Here is a 14,644-nt window from a genome sequence, read left to right as displayed (position 1 = left end):
GTTCCTTTAGCTTTAATAACTGCAGACAGCCTTTCAGGCATTGTTGAAACATATTTAATCAAAGTGTTCTTTGATATTTTACTCCAAATGCCTCTACTACAGTCCCAGTAAGTTATTTTGGAAGTAACTTTTAATTTGTCAAGTTTTTGATCTGTCAAATCTTGGATATGCCCATTTTGGTTTAGATCAAGGCTCTGTGGGGGTCATTATATTATTCGAATGACTCCAGCAGCTTCCTTCTTAGCTAAGTAATTTTTGTATAGGTTGGATGAGTGTTTGTGATCATAATCTTCTCGACAGTATAATTTTATACCAATAATGCATAAACCACTGGGTGTAACATGAAGAATCAGTATCTGATGTTACTTGTGATGGTTCATTATTTCCTCTATTGCACAGATATCTCTTGTTGCCCAAGCATTAAAACATCCCCAAACAATCACACTGCTTCCCCCACGCTTCATTGTTGTTGCTATGTATGAGGTATGTTTCCCCTTTCTTCTGCCATATGTACAACCTACACTTTGAACCAAATATTTCAAACTTGCACTCATCCATTCGTAACACCATTTTCCAATCAGCATCATTCCAGTTTTTGTACTTTTTCGCAAATTTCAGTCTCTTGACAATATTTGGAGATTGAAAAAAAGGTTTTTAACTTCTACAGGACCAAATCTTCCATTCTCATTGGCTCTTCTTGATACTGTAGATCTGGATACTTTTCTGTCATCTGGTACATGGTTGTTTATCTTATGGTTGAGATCAGTTTCAGTCTTCCTTCTGTCATGAAAGTTACATAAACAAAGATACTTAACATCAGTATCATTGAGATTAGGTGTTTTGCCTCTTCCTTTCCTATTTTAAATTTACTTGTCTCGGTCTCATGACCTAAGGTGTACTTGACAGTGTTTGGGGAAAATTTCATGTCTGCAGCAAGTTGTCGGAGGGTCCACCCAGCATTATGTAAAGCTTTTATGTGAATTCTACTCTACTGACAATTCTTTACATTCTTTGGGCTATACCATGACAACAAAACTTAATATATACACTGTTTTTATCAAGGTTTGGTTGTGAAGTGCTATTAAATTCACTTCTAGCACATATTGGTACTATATGTTAGCTCCTAGCTATCTTTTTCCTATATAGTTAAGACATTGCATGAGGTACCATGACAGCTATTGTAGACCCTAAATTTGATCTCTATAATCATTGAAACAGAACCCTTATGGCATGCCTTTGCTACAAATATGGGAATTCTAAAGAATGATAAGTATTCTCTCCCTGGCTCATTCAGTTGTCAATAGGGATCAGTGAAGTGTTACCATAATGTTGAAAGTTACATTCTGTAATGACATGGAAGAATTGGCCACATAAAATGGAAAGAATGACAAAATATTCTCTTGTCTTAACACAATGGACAAAAACTTCTGTTACTCAGCAGCTGAGTGAAACAAACATAAACAAAACATTTAACACGAAGCACTTAAAGATGAGTATTTACATGGAATATAGTGGTAGACCAGTAAATTCACAGGAACAAAATTTGTTTACAAGTTTAGGACAGATGAAAGTCCTAGAAAATATGTCTTTTAGTTTTACATGTATGTCATTACTTGTAACTTCCACATTCTTTTGGTTACTCTGTCATGTTTTAGAGTTCAAACTGTAATTGTAAAAAGACTAAATTTAACCTTGGGTTAACCTGTTGATTATTTTTGACTAAGCGAACTGCGTGGTTGAATTCAGTGGATAAAGAATTTTTAACAACCTACTTTAAATGTTTTGTTTCTTAATTTGATAAAACTACATCTTGTGTAATTTTGTAAAAATAAAATGCTGGAATTTTTACTTTATATCAAATTAGATATTTTCATAGATTTTTTGGACTTATGCTTTATCTAAACTTTATCAAGGTGAGCTAAGTAGGTTATGTCAAAATTTTCTGATATTTTGATTGTCCTTTATAGTTTTTAAAAATATACTTAATTTGTAACAGGAAACCAAGAAATATTTTAGTTCACTGATGTTATATTTAACTCTCTGGTTAGTCATTCTTATTGACTTGTTTTATATTTTTATGTATATTTAGCTATCTGGTCACTCATCTAATGGGAGCTGACCTAAGTAACATTATCAAAACTCAGAAACTCAGTGATGATCATGTACAGTTTCTTGTATACCAGATTTTACGTGGCTTAAAGGTAAGACCTACAATGAGGAAATTGTGTTATGGAACTTGTATTTTGAAAAAAAACTGAACTATTATTGTTATTTTTAGATGTATAAAATATTGGTGATTGATGGCTGTATCTTGTAGTAATTTCTCTTTGATGTACAGATCACCTAATATGATTGTACCAAAAACTTTGTTTGTTATAATGGATGTGGGCTAGAAAATGCTAGGTATAATTATTGTAGTAGATAGGGCTAGGTATAATTATTGTAGTAGATAGGGCTAGGTATAATTATTGTAGTAGATAGGGCTAGGTATAATTATTATAGTTGATAGGGCTAGGTATAATTAATATGTGCTTATGTATTTTTTGAGGTTTCTGTACTAAGTATTTCATTAGAGTTGAGCATTAAGCTGGAATATTTGCATTTTTAAAGCACTTTGTACCAACTTCAAAGGTAAGGCAAAGAAGGACTAGTTTAATGGTTTTATGATGCAAAACTATAATATTAAAAACATGTAAATGTTGTAAGATCCTCTTGAGGTATTACTTTACATGTAGTCCGTTAAAACCAGCATATTGAGGTATTACTCTACATGTAGTTTGTTAAAATCAGCCTGGCTTTCTTACAACTTTTGTAGATAAGATTGATTCTATTAAGTACAATTAAATAAGAAAGTGGATTACTGATAAGTGTAAGGTATCCAAGAAGTTGTTAATAAGTTTGTTAGCCACTAAAGAACAACTGTTGTGTAAAGGGCTTTGTGATGATGACCAGTGTTCTGTAGGAGAGGAAGGTTCTTGATTAATATCTAGTATTATGTAAATGGATTCATATTGATGACCATTTTTTTGTGAGCTTTTCATGATGGTGACCAGTACTGCATAGGTTTTTTGGTGATGACCAATATTGTGTAGAGGCTTATTAAAAATGACCACTATTGTTTTAGAGGGCTTCTTTATGATGACTGGTATTGTGTAAGGAATTTTTATTAATGTTCTCATAGTATTGCTTTAATTGTGTGAGTGAATTGTGAAATATAAGTGTAAAACTATTTTGTAAATAGTTAATTTACTTATGATTAACCAGAGGAAGGAACTTGAACTTTTTAGAAGCTAAGACCATTTCATCATTTGTTTTTATTTTTAATTGTTTAAGTTCTTGACAACTGACAGCTTCAACTTCTTTTCTTGGGTCTTAAAATAATACAAAATGTTGTGTTTTTTTTGTCTAGTTTTTCTTGATATGTTTATTTGCAGTACACTTTATCACATGGCCTATAACTTATATTGCCCCTATCAACTCATGTTTATTTTGGTTGGCTCTATACAGTAGACTGATCTGTTTTCATGACCCACCCAATCATTTTTCATTTCCTTTGTTAAGACTAATTAATCTAATGTTTAACTGGATTCTCAGTGATTGTTTGTCTGGTATCCATTGGGAAAGAGAATTTATTTAACACCTGGTGCCATACTTTTTCTTTCTCCTCTGTTACAATGTCTTAAAATATTTGAAAGAAATGTGTGTTGATTTCCAACTTAACTATAACGTTGTTTACAGTCTATTGCAATTCTCTTTGACTTGTGTTGGTTTATTTGAAATTACACACATTTCTCTTATTGTAGTCTTTTCAACTGTATTATCATAAAATTTGTTTATTGTTGGATATACAGAATATATTGTCTATGAGACCTTGTGAAACATAACCATAATCATTATTCTCTGCATATCAGACAGTCAGTGAGTTTGAAGTGTTACATAACAGGGTACTTCCTTCAATTACTTAATTCTGTTCTCTCATTGGTGGATTGCAACTTTCCAGCTTGTTTTGTGAAAGTATATTAGAGTAATTTTGATAGGTGCGTCACAAGTTTTTTTTTGTTACAGTGTAAGTTTCAGCTTGAAAGTATGTACTTGTTCAGAACTTTATTTGACAGTTTTTGACTTTCAGTATTTCACATTCTTCTTAAATAAATGTCAAATATTATTTATTTCAATTTTTTTTTTTTCAGTATATCCATTCTGCTGGTATTATTCACAGAGTAAGTGTATTTATTTGTTCTGTGTTGTTAAAAATTATATATTATTCTTTATACAGCCTGCATTTCTTTAAGTTTAACTAATGTTTAAATGAAGGAGTCCTATGTATACATAACAAAATTATTTGCCTTATTCAAGTGACTCATCATTTGTCTGGAGGCTTATTACTCGAAGAAACCTACTTTTGATACCCATAGTGGGCACAGCACAGATAGCTTAACATGTAAGATCAAAAGAAGTCTAAGAAAAAAACTATTTAAGTGTAACTGATGTTTGTTTAAAAAAACAAACGCCACTGCTGAATTTCAAGATAGCATCTACATGTACCTTCATGAAAGAAAATCAAAATTAAATTATTTTGCACTTCTAAGTATTACCGATATGACCGTTTTTTTGGTTTTTTTTCTATTTGGTAACTTAGTTTATTTCAGATTCTGTAGGTAGATAATGTTTGCCAGAAATACTGCATGTAAGGTACTAGTATGTATGGTTTTAAACCATTTGTGTATCAAATTTCTAGTAGTTTTTCATATCACTACAGCTCTAGTGTTTCATATGCTCTCATTTTGTCAGGAGCATAGTAAATTCTGTTTGCTAACCAAAGTGCCACTTGGTTGAACAATGGTGAGTCTATTGGCATACAATACTAAATTCTGGGGTTTGATTCCTGCCAGGTGGTTACAGTGCTCGGCTCGTAATCTGAGAGTTTCAGATTCAAATACCAGTCACATCAAACATACTCCCTCTTTCAGTCATGGGGCCATTGTAATGTGAAGGTCAATCCCAATATTCATTGGTAAAAGTCAGCAGTGGGTGGTGATGATTAGCTGCCTTCCCTCTAGTCTTGTAGTGCTAAATTAGGGATAGCTAGTGCAGATAGTCTTCATGTGGTTTGTTCAAATTTCAAAACAACCAAACATAATTGTTCTTACTCTATGTTAGTTAAATATACATTATTGAAAGGATGCAACTGGCGTAGTTCTGAATTATTATTTTTTCCAGTAATGAAAAGTTTTTTAACATTAGGTAGTATGAGCAATATTTCATATTATTTTAATGGTTAGATAAAATTTCAAAAATAACTTGTAGATTTCATCTTAAAACTCTGATCCTAGGCATGTAAACTGTAGCTAGTTTCCATGTGATAAGTGTAAAACTATGATCCTAGATGTGTAAACTGTATCTAATTTCCATGTGATAAGTGTAAGAAGGTGTTTTTAATTTACTTTTTAACAAGAACAGGTTATACCTGCAGATGTATAACAGTTCAATTGTACTCTGTGCACTTGACTGTATTGTCCATAGGAGGGGAGTTAATTTTTGAAGGAATTTTAGTTGTTTTTTGTTTTTTTTTGAGAATTTAATTTATCAAATGATTATCATAGATACAGCAGTACATTTTGTTTTTCAGGACCTTAAACCCAGTAACTTAGCTGTGAATGAAGATTGTGAACTAAAGGTAATAAGACTGCTAATGTGTAGCATATTAACCTTAACTTTGCTGCTCTTGAAGTTGTAATAACAGCTTAATGTTTTAGTTTAATTAATGTAAACTGTTCAGTTCTCTGTATGGTGTTTCTCTCGACCCTATCACCATGGGCATCCTTTACAGTGCATAACACAAACTTTTAGTGACTTACCTTCAGGTTATACCAATTAGTATAGCATAAAATCTTAGCTAATAACTTATATTTTAAGAATACATAAGTCTTAAGTTCTTAATTTTATAAGGTGATATTTAAAAATAACCTGAATTTCCCCTAGTGTTAGACATTTTCTCTAGTTTTATTCTCCACACCTTGAAAAAGTACAAAATTAAATGTAAATTACCCACCTTGTAGCCATCATTGCTCAGCTTCTCAGACAAACCATAATTATTATACCCTTCTACTTTGTTTGATTATGGAGCTGTTGAATAGAAAAATCAGACCCCTTTTGCCATATCCACCTGTCACATTCTCTCTTTTAGGGGATATTAATAGTTCTTCTCTTATGTTAAATTATATATTACCCATAACCAATAGAAAGTCAAGGTTTTCATCTATCAAATGGCATATTGTATTATGTTGATGTTCTGAACAGATAGTCAGTTTCACTCGGAGAAAATTAACAACTAGCTTGGATGAATTTGTAACAGCTCTTGTTGCATTGTTAGAAATCCATAAAAATTTTGAGAGTTAGAGAAAATTGTTAGGGTTAAGTGTCATCAACAGTTTGCAAGAATAAAGAAGATTGAGTTAGCACTTTATTTCTTGTTTTTCATGTTTATTCTTTATTTATAACTATAAAAGTAACTAAAAGGTAAAAATAGGGATCTTCAATTAAGATTAGCTTAAGTAAAATAAATAATGGCAATATAATAAAAATGTTTTACAATACATTAACTGTAGCAGCTCAGAGTAACTTGTGGTTAATGTAATTTAATAGCACAATGTGAGCTGCATATTCTCCAAGTTATTTACAACTTAATGGCTTGCATAGTCACAGTTCAAAGGGCAATAAAATTTCATTATAAGTAGATGTTTATGGTTATGAGCTTAAAGCTACTTAGAATAAATGAATGTAGCTTCATGTTACAATTTGAAGTCATTCTAGAAAGAAAAAAAAATAGTAATTTGATTTAATTTGAATTGTTTTGTGGTTACAAGTTCAGTCTAGTTGTCCAATCCTATATAGAAAGAGAGTAAAGAAAATAAGAGATAAAATATAAACTTTTACTAAAAACACTGGCACAGCAGTATGTTTGCAGATTCACACTGCTAAAAACCATTTTGATACCCTTGGTGGGCTAATCACAGATAGCCCATTGTGTAGCTTTGTGCTTAATTCTAAAGAAACATACAAACACAATTTACTGAACACAAACGTCTGAAATGTATTTAAGAGATTTCAGGAAGTACACAAATCAAGTTTACAATTTTTTAGATGAATATGAAGAAAATTATTTTTAATCTTAACATGAAAATTACTTTGTACACACATTATTTAAAACAAATACTCAATATATTAAAAGACAAATCTTTATTTTAGTATATTACAAATACTTCACTAAAAATATGATTTGTATGTGAAGATTTATAAAATTAACTAAAAGACTGCCAGATTTTGTGAAAATGTACATACTGTATGAAAAGTTAATGGTATTAATATTTTAGGTTCTTTCAGGTGTAGTAAGTCAGTTCTCTGTAGAGTGTTTCTCTTAATAATTTAGTTTCTTAAGGGTGTTGTAAGTTAGTTTTGTTTAAGGTGTTTCCCTTTGTTTTCTTAAGGTGCCTCACATTACTTAAGTACTATAGCTGTATGTAAATAATATACATTTACCACTCTCACAGATTCTTGATTTTGGTTTGGCAAGGCATGCGGAGGTAGAGATGACTGGTTATGTTTCCACTAGATGGTACCGAGCTCCAGAAATCATGTTGAATTGGATGAGATATAACCAAACGGGTGAGGTATTGGATTTTGAAATATTAGTTGTTTCTAAAGTATTGGTTAAATACAATTTTTGTGTTTTTTTAAATATCTTAAAAATCTTGTATCATCATCATATAATAATGAAACTCTTGCTTACATATATTATACTGGAAAAACTTTTTCATTTTGTGATGTGTAACCCTCAACTTCCTGAAATTTTTATCCTCTGTGGATATAGATTTGCAGTAGGGTCCATCGTTTTCCTGTTTCACCTCACGGATAACTTTATTTTTCTCCATTCTCAGGGTGCAGATATGGTGTCATGAATATGACACCCACTAATCTAATGCACTGGAGCCATGAGTAATCAGCTAGTACTAATAATATTGTTTTATTTCATAAATGGTTTAAAACATATGAGGTTTTACCATAATGTAAGTAATTTCATTAATATTTTTTTCATTCTAAATTTCTTGATTAAATGCTTACCACCATTCTCTGTAAAGGTTCTGGCTTTTTACTCTATATGTTAAATAAGAATTTTCTTAAATGTGCTGAATAATTATTTTATATTTTCAAATTTATTGAAATGTTTATACACTAATGTGTTTGATTATTTCTTAAGTTACTTTGTAACTAGCAGTATTTATATCTGTGAACCCATAAGGTTTAAAGTAGACATCAAAGAGTTTTCTAACAAGTAAAAAGAACAAATAAAACTTTAAATCTGTTTGTGTTCTGTATAAACCCATAACATATGAACTGATTGTTATTGTTTCATACCCAGTGGATATCTGGTCTGTTGGATGCATCATGGCTGAGCTAATTACATCTAAGCCCTTATTTCCAGGAACAGATCGTATCCTTTCAAGATTACTAGTGTAAAGTGGGGTGATAAAAAGTAGCTTTGTCATATCCATTATAATGAATTCATTGAATGTTTGTATTAAGTTTTCCAACAGACAGAAAATAAACTAGAAAGTTACTACAAATTATTCTCTAGAACATTTGGAGTACTGATAACACGATGTTTATTATAGCCTGAGTGTTAACTTGCTTGTATACCTTAAGCTGTTATATACAGTGAACTTAGTTTTCATTTAATTTAAAACACTTCTCAGGTGAATGGTACAGAATCCATTTAAAGATAAGGTTTATTTTAATGTGATATTTCACAAGTACTTTAGTGAACATTACACTCAAAGCAGGTAGTCGAGTGGCATAAAAGTGTTTTTAGGATAATTTAACCCTATTTTAGTTTCCTCTCATTATTTTTTTCACTGAGATAAGAATAGAGTTGTAGAGCTTGCATCAGTTATATTTTAATATATTGTAATTAGAGTACTTCAGTGTAACATGGTTTAGAACATGAATAAATACATATAAAAATTAATTCTAAAACAGTGTTTTTGTTAATTTCTTATGTTTTAAATCACTATTTATAATTATAATAGATGTATTTTCTACAGTAAAAACACCTGTTCCTCTAGACATTAAATTTATGTCACTTAGTGTTTACTTTTACGTCTGCTGAAGTGTTTTGATGTACAGATAAACTACTGAATGTTCAAGAAATAATTTTGGAAGAAGCAGCAAGGTGATATATTGAATAATAAAAAAAGTTAATGTTGGGACAGAGATTCCATATTTATTGACCATATTTAATTGACTAAATATATGAAGTTTTGAATAGTTTGTGAAATATTTCTGTTATTGTTTGGAAGTGATGTTTACTTTTTATTTTCTTGTGTAAAAAAAGGAATTATTATTTATGATTATCTAAATACTGTGTTTGAAAAATAGAACTATAATGTGGTTGTTTAGTTAGGGTACTTTGATATTAATTATATCATATTTATTTGAAACAAAATTATTAAGTAACATTAGACCTAAAATTTGTGATAAAATTAAATAAACTTTATATTTTTTCCACATTCTTTCTAATTTGGCTATTTCAGATTCAAAATCAGAAATATGTTTTAAAAAACTTATGTTTGAAATATTTTGTCTCTCCTAAGCCTTTTTTTAAGAGGCCTTTCTTTTAATACCAAAACTCTTCAATTCAATTAGATAAAGAAAGATAAAAGATTGTTTGAAATACTATTTATATTTGCAGTGTAATACTTTAAAAGTTACTTTTGCATGCCAAAAGCTGACAAATCATTAGAAACCAGTAGCTGTAATCCTTATGATAAATATTATGTAAATTGCAGATATTTTATTCGTTTAAGGTTCAAAATCAGAAGTGTATAAAAGTAGCATTTAAGATCGGTCTTTTATCTCCCACAAGTCACTGCCCATAAAGCATTTCATTTAAGACTAGATCTCATCATTTCAGTTGGATGATGAGAGATGGAAGACATTCCATAATTATTTTGTATGAAATATAATGCTGTAATAGTTACAGTTTAAATGCTGACAGTATTTAAACCATAAAATTCATTATGTAATTTCATACCATTACCAATCTACAGTTACTACAGAAAGTGTTCGTACCCCTGCCTTGTGAGTAGTTTTTTCCCCATAACTACAAAAGTATCACGATTAGGATAATGAAAGTATAGTATATTATAAATATTATACTAACACACATCTACATAACTTTTTATGTAAATTGAACGACAAATAAACTGTTTATAAACAAATAACCAAATGGAGGGGCAGAAAGTGTTCGTGCATCTACTTTAATGGTCAGTTGTGTAGCCTTTCAGGTGAATTACTTGGTGCAATCTCTCGTTATAGCCCTCCATGATCGTTTAACAGTACTCAACTGTATTTTTTTTCATTATTCTTTACAGAAGGCCTCCAACTTTTGCAAATTTTTCGGATGACGTTGAAGAACCCTGGTCTTCAACTCATGCCAAACGTTTTCAATTGGGTTGAGATTGGGTGACTGCGATAGCCACTCCAGAACACTTATATGGTTCCTCTGCAACCAGGATTGCACATATTTCGATGTGTGCTTAGGGTTGTTGTGTTGGAAGATCCAACAATGCCCAAGCTGGAAGTTCCGAGCATCATTCTTGATATAAGTGCCTAATATATCACCGTACTCTTCTTTTTTTATGATTCAGAAGAGCTGAAGGAACCCCATAGCATGATCAAGCCACCTCTGTGTTTAACTGTGGGGATGGTGTTCTTTGGAATATTTTGTTCCCCCTTCTTATGGAAAATATAGCAAACATCATTTGGCCAAAAAGCTCGATTTTAGTCTAGTCTGACCAAAGAATACTCTTCCAATAGGTGAAGGGTTTATTTACATGTTTTCTTGCATACATCAATCGTGCTTCTAAATGAACAGGCTTTAAATATAGAGTTCTATGAGGACAGCATGCTTTGAACCCAGAAGAGCGTAACATGTTCGTAACTGTAAAGGCGCTTACTTCAACCCCAGCTTCCCTTACCAGTTTCTGTATGTCATTACATGTTAAACGAGGGTTCCTACTAACTTCTCTGAGAACCTTCCTTTGGTTCTCTCTGGAATTTTGGTGGGGCGTCCGGAATGAGGGAGGTTAGCAGTTAATTCTGTAAGCTTAAACTTGGCAACTATGCTTTGAACAGTAGATTTCAGCACATTAAGTTGTGTAGCAATACCAGAAAGAGTCACACAAGATTTGTATTTTACAATAATTCAGTTTTTTAAATCACTGGACAGTTGTTTCCTGTTCACCATGATGACCAAGCAGATAATGATGGAGACGAAGCTAAATTGCCGGAAGTACATTTTTTGCTGGCTAAATTCCAATAATTATGAACCAAGTGTCTAGTTCTGGAATGGTACAATGTAGTTTATTTGCAAAATTAAACAAAATTTTTACTGGAATATCAGTTTTTCACACGTTTTGAACTGTACAAACACTTTCTGCTCCTTCTATTTTTGGTTATTTGGTTATAAACAGTCTATTTGTTGTTTAATTTACATAAAAATTTATGTAGATGTGTGTTAGTATAATACTTATAATATATTTTACTTCTATTAGCCTACTTGTGATACTCTTTAAGTTATGAGCAAAAAACCACTCGGGACGCAAGGGTACGAACACTTTCTGTCGTAACTGTATGACTGTGTTAATGAATTTGTTTCAAAGGTAGCCACTATACCAAGACGTCAGAGTTTCAGTAAAGTCTGAAAAATCATAGATAGTGCTTGCATATAGGAACTCAGATTATTTTTTAATTCTCTTGGGTTTAGTGTTCTTATATCTTGCATATATATATATATGCATGTGTGTGTATATAAAGTTAACTGGTTTAATTAATTATAAAGAAACAAATTAATAAATCACACCTAGCTTCAGTTAAAATTATTTATTTCTAACAACTTTTAAAAACTTGTAAACTTTTATTGTTCTATTTTTGTGTTCATAACAGATACATTTTCAACCAGGCCTGGTATGGCCAGGTGGTTAAGGTACTCAACTTGTAATACAAGGGTCATGGTTTCAGATCCCTATCACACCAAACATAGTTGCCCTTTCAGCCGTGGAGACATTATAATGCAAAGGTCAATCCCACTATTCGTTGGTAAAAGAGTAGCTCAAGAGTTGGTGGTGGGTGATGATGATTAGCTGCTTTCCCTCTAGTCTTACGCTGCTAAATTAGGGATGGCTAGTGCAGATAGCCCTTGTGTAGTTTTGTGCAAAATTCAATAAACCTAAACCAAACCACTTTCAACCAGAATTGTGTTTTTGGTATTAAAAAAGAATGTTGACCTTTGAAATACAGCATGTTAGTTAATTTTGTAATGGTTATTATTTTGAAAATTATGATTTCCTTATAATTGTTTTTAATGTGTAATAAAGATGTATAATATTGGTTGTTTGGTCGTGCTTTACATACTTGGCATCAAATTGCATGCATGTGCACGTTTTACTTTGTGTCTTATTACTCTTTGTATGTTTCTTATTTGTATCTAAATTTGCATGAGATAGGAAAGAATATGACTTCTTTGTGGTGCAGGTGCATGCTACTTGCAAGGGACCTTAGCTGGCCATTTCAGACATTCACCAACTTAATTTAATTATGCAGATCTTGGGCACTCCATCTGAAGACTTTCTAAAGAAAATTACTAGTGATAGTGTAAGTTTTGTTTTATGTTTAACCTTGCACGAGAAGTAATAGTGTAAATTTATTTTTGTGTTTAACTTTGCATGTGGAGTTTTTTTTTGTCACATGTTTTCAGACATGCATGATGATTTGTTGTTTTATTAACTTGTTACTCATCTGTTTTCTCTATTTGGGGTTTTATTTTTAAAGGGGGTGAAAAAATCCCCCCAAGATTCCTTTTTGCAAGTTTGCTAGTTTTGTTCCTAGATAACTATTGGTGTAAAAACAAAGGCTAGGTAACCATAGAACTGTTAACATTTTAGATATAAGAAACTATTGGGGAATAAAACATAACATGTTTACAGACACACTACTGCATTTGTCACTTGAATGCTGTATGACACATCAGTCCCTAAATAAAATCCTTGCCTTCTGAAACAAATATCATGATTAAAAAATAAAGAAATTTAAAGTAAGAAAGAGTGTTATTGAAATGTTAATTTTGACATTTACATACTTCTACATCAGTGCCTCTAAGGTGTGTGTATTTTTTAGGATCCACAACCTTATCTGTCGTTGAAAGGTTTCTTGCTATCAAAGGAGTATTTTATAAGTTAAAATGTTGGACTGTAGGCACTTTTTTTTTTCCTGTAGTAAGTTTGTCTCCTTAATTTTGTCAGACATCAATCAGCTTACTCGAATTATGCGTGTTGTTGGTACTCCTGAGGAATCCCTACTCACAAAAATGTCTAGTGAAGAGGTATTGTTTGCAATAGTAATGTTGTCCATTACAGAGGTTCAGTAAGTGTATATTAAAATGATTTTGGAGCCTTGCCATCTCATTACAGTCCATCTTGACACATCTGGTTGTGCTTTGTCTGAATACTGTACATATTTGCAATATACGTGCATCATATTTTTGTTATGGAAAAATTCTGTTGAGAACTGTTGTTGTCATGTTCGAAGCACACCACTTCGCTCTGCACAAGTTCCATCTTGTGTATGATGACAACAGTTTTTTCAATGTTCACTTTAGTGGTCCTGTTGTACAAGTATTTGTAGGTGCTGTATACGTGACTAATATGTTATAATGTAGAATAGTAAGAATACAGTTTTACTTCAACTGCTTGAAGTATACAGCAGTTTAACAGGAAGTATCTTATCTTTCTGGCCTCATTTGCAGATGGAGACTGTGATCTGATCACATCATTATGATCTGAGAGCATGAATATTTTGCATCAGAAAGGGATGTCACATGCTCTTCTCAGTGGCATCAGATTACCTATATAACATTAAACAATGTTAAAGTGTAGTTCTGATATATTCTGTTCCACCATTATTGAGTCACTTGATAATTTGATTAAGTCATTTTAATGTAATGTATTCAACATTCTGTATAATAAGAATAATCTAAAAAAAAGTATTGGCTCCATAGGTTTATTGAAGATGTGTTCACTGTTTATTGTCTATTCTTTGGAGTGGTGTAACATTTTTTTGTTCATTTTTTTTCTCTCTCTTTTAATCTGTTCTGTTGGGACATTTTGATTTTAACTGTGGCAAAAGCCACTTAATGTTCTATATATGTAATGATATCAGTAACTTTTGTTTTTTCTTTTGAATTGATCAATGAATTCAGGCTCAGTCACATTGTACCTGGATAATTTCATCCAACTTTTCTTAAAATATTTCAAATGAAACAAAACCTTAACGTGGAACTTAAATTTTTATAATGAAATTGGTTATATTAAAAATTATAAGTAATGTAAGCAAAGCAAAAAAAAAAAACCGCCAACCATATTGGTAATGTAACTTGTTACAACTGACAAACCATGTCAACTAAACCTATAATATTACAAACTGACAAACTATACCAACCAAATATATAATGTTACAAACTGACAGTTCCTATCAGCTGTAAAGGGGATTTAACCATCAGATATATTTAACAATCCCATTATTTTCTAAA

General features: G+C 31.4%; 1 protein-coding gene across 4 annotated transcripts in view; it reads left to right on the top strand.

Moving 5' to 3' along the window:
• LOC143247319 (mitogen-activated protein kinase 14-like) overlaps positions 1-14,644 on the top strand; it is a 45,014-nt gene that overhangs the window by 13,216 nt on the left and 17,154 nt on the right. For 2 of the 4 annotated variants that reach the window (XM_076495159.1, XM_076495157.1), the window contains exons 4-9: positions 2,090-2,201; positions 4,191-4,220; positions 5,630-5,677; positions 7,551-7,665; positions 8,420-8,491; positions 12,632-12,711. In XM_076495159.1, coding sequence (XP_076351274.1) covers positions 2,090-2,201; positions 4,191-4,220; positions 5,630-5,677; positions 7,551-7,665; positions 8,420-8,491; positions 12,632-12,711 — 457 coding nt within the window. Of the gene's footprint in view, positions 1-2,089; positions 2,202-4,190; positions 4,221-5,629; positions 5,678-7,550; positions 7,666-8,419; positions 8,492-12,631; positions 12,712-13,358; positions 13,439-14,644 lie in introns of all 4 variants that reach the window. The other 2 variants (XM_076495158.1, XM_076495160.1) reach the window with 2 other exon arrangements.

This window comes from Tachypleus tridentatus, chromosome 3, assembly GCF_004210375.1.
Source record: "Tachypleus tridentatus isolate NWPU-2018 chromosome 3, ASM421037v1, whole genome shotgun sequence".
Lineage (NCBI taxonomy): Eukaryota > Metazoa > Arthropoda > Merostomata > Xiphosura > Limulidae > Tachypleus > Tachypleus tridentatus.
This window is presented reverse-complemented; position numbering and strand designations above follow the sequence as displayed.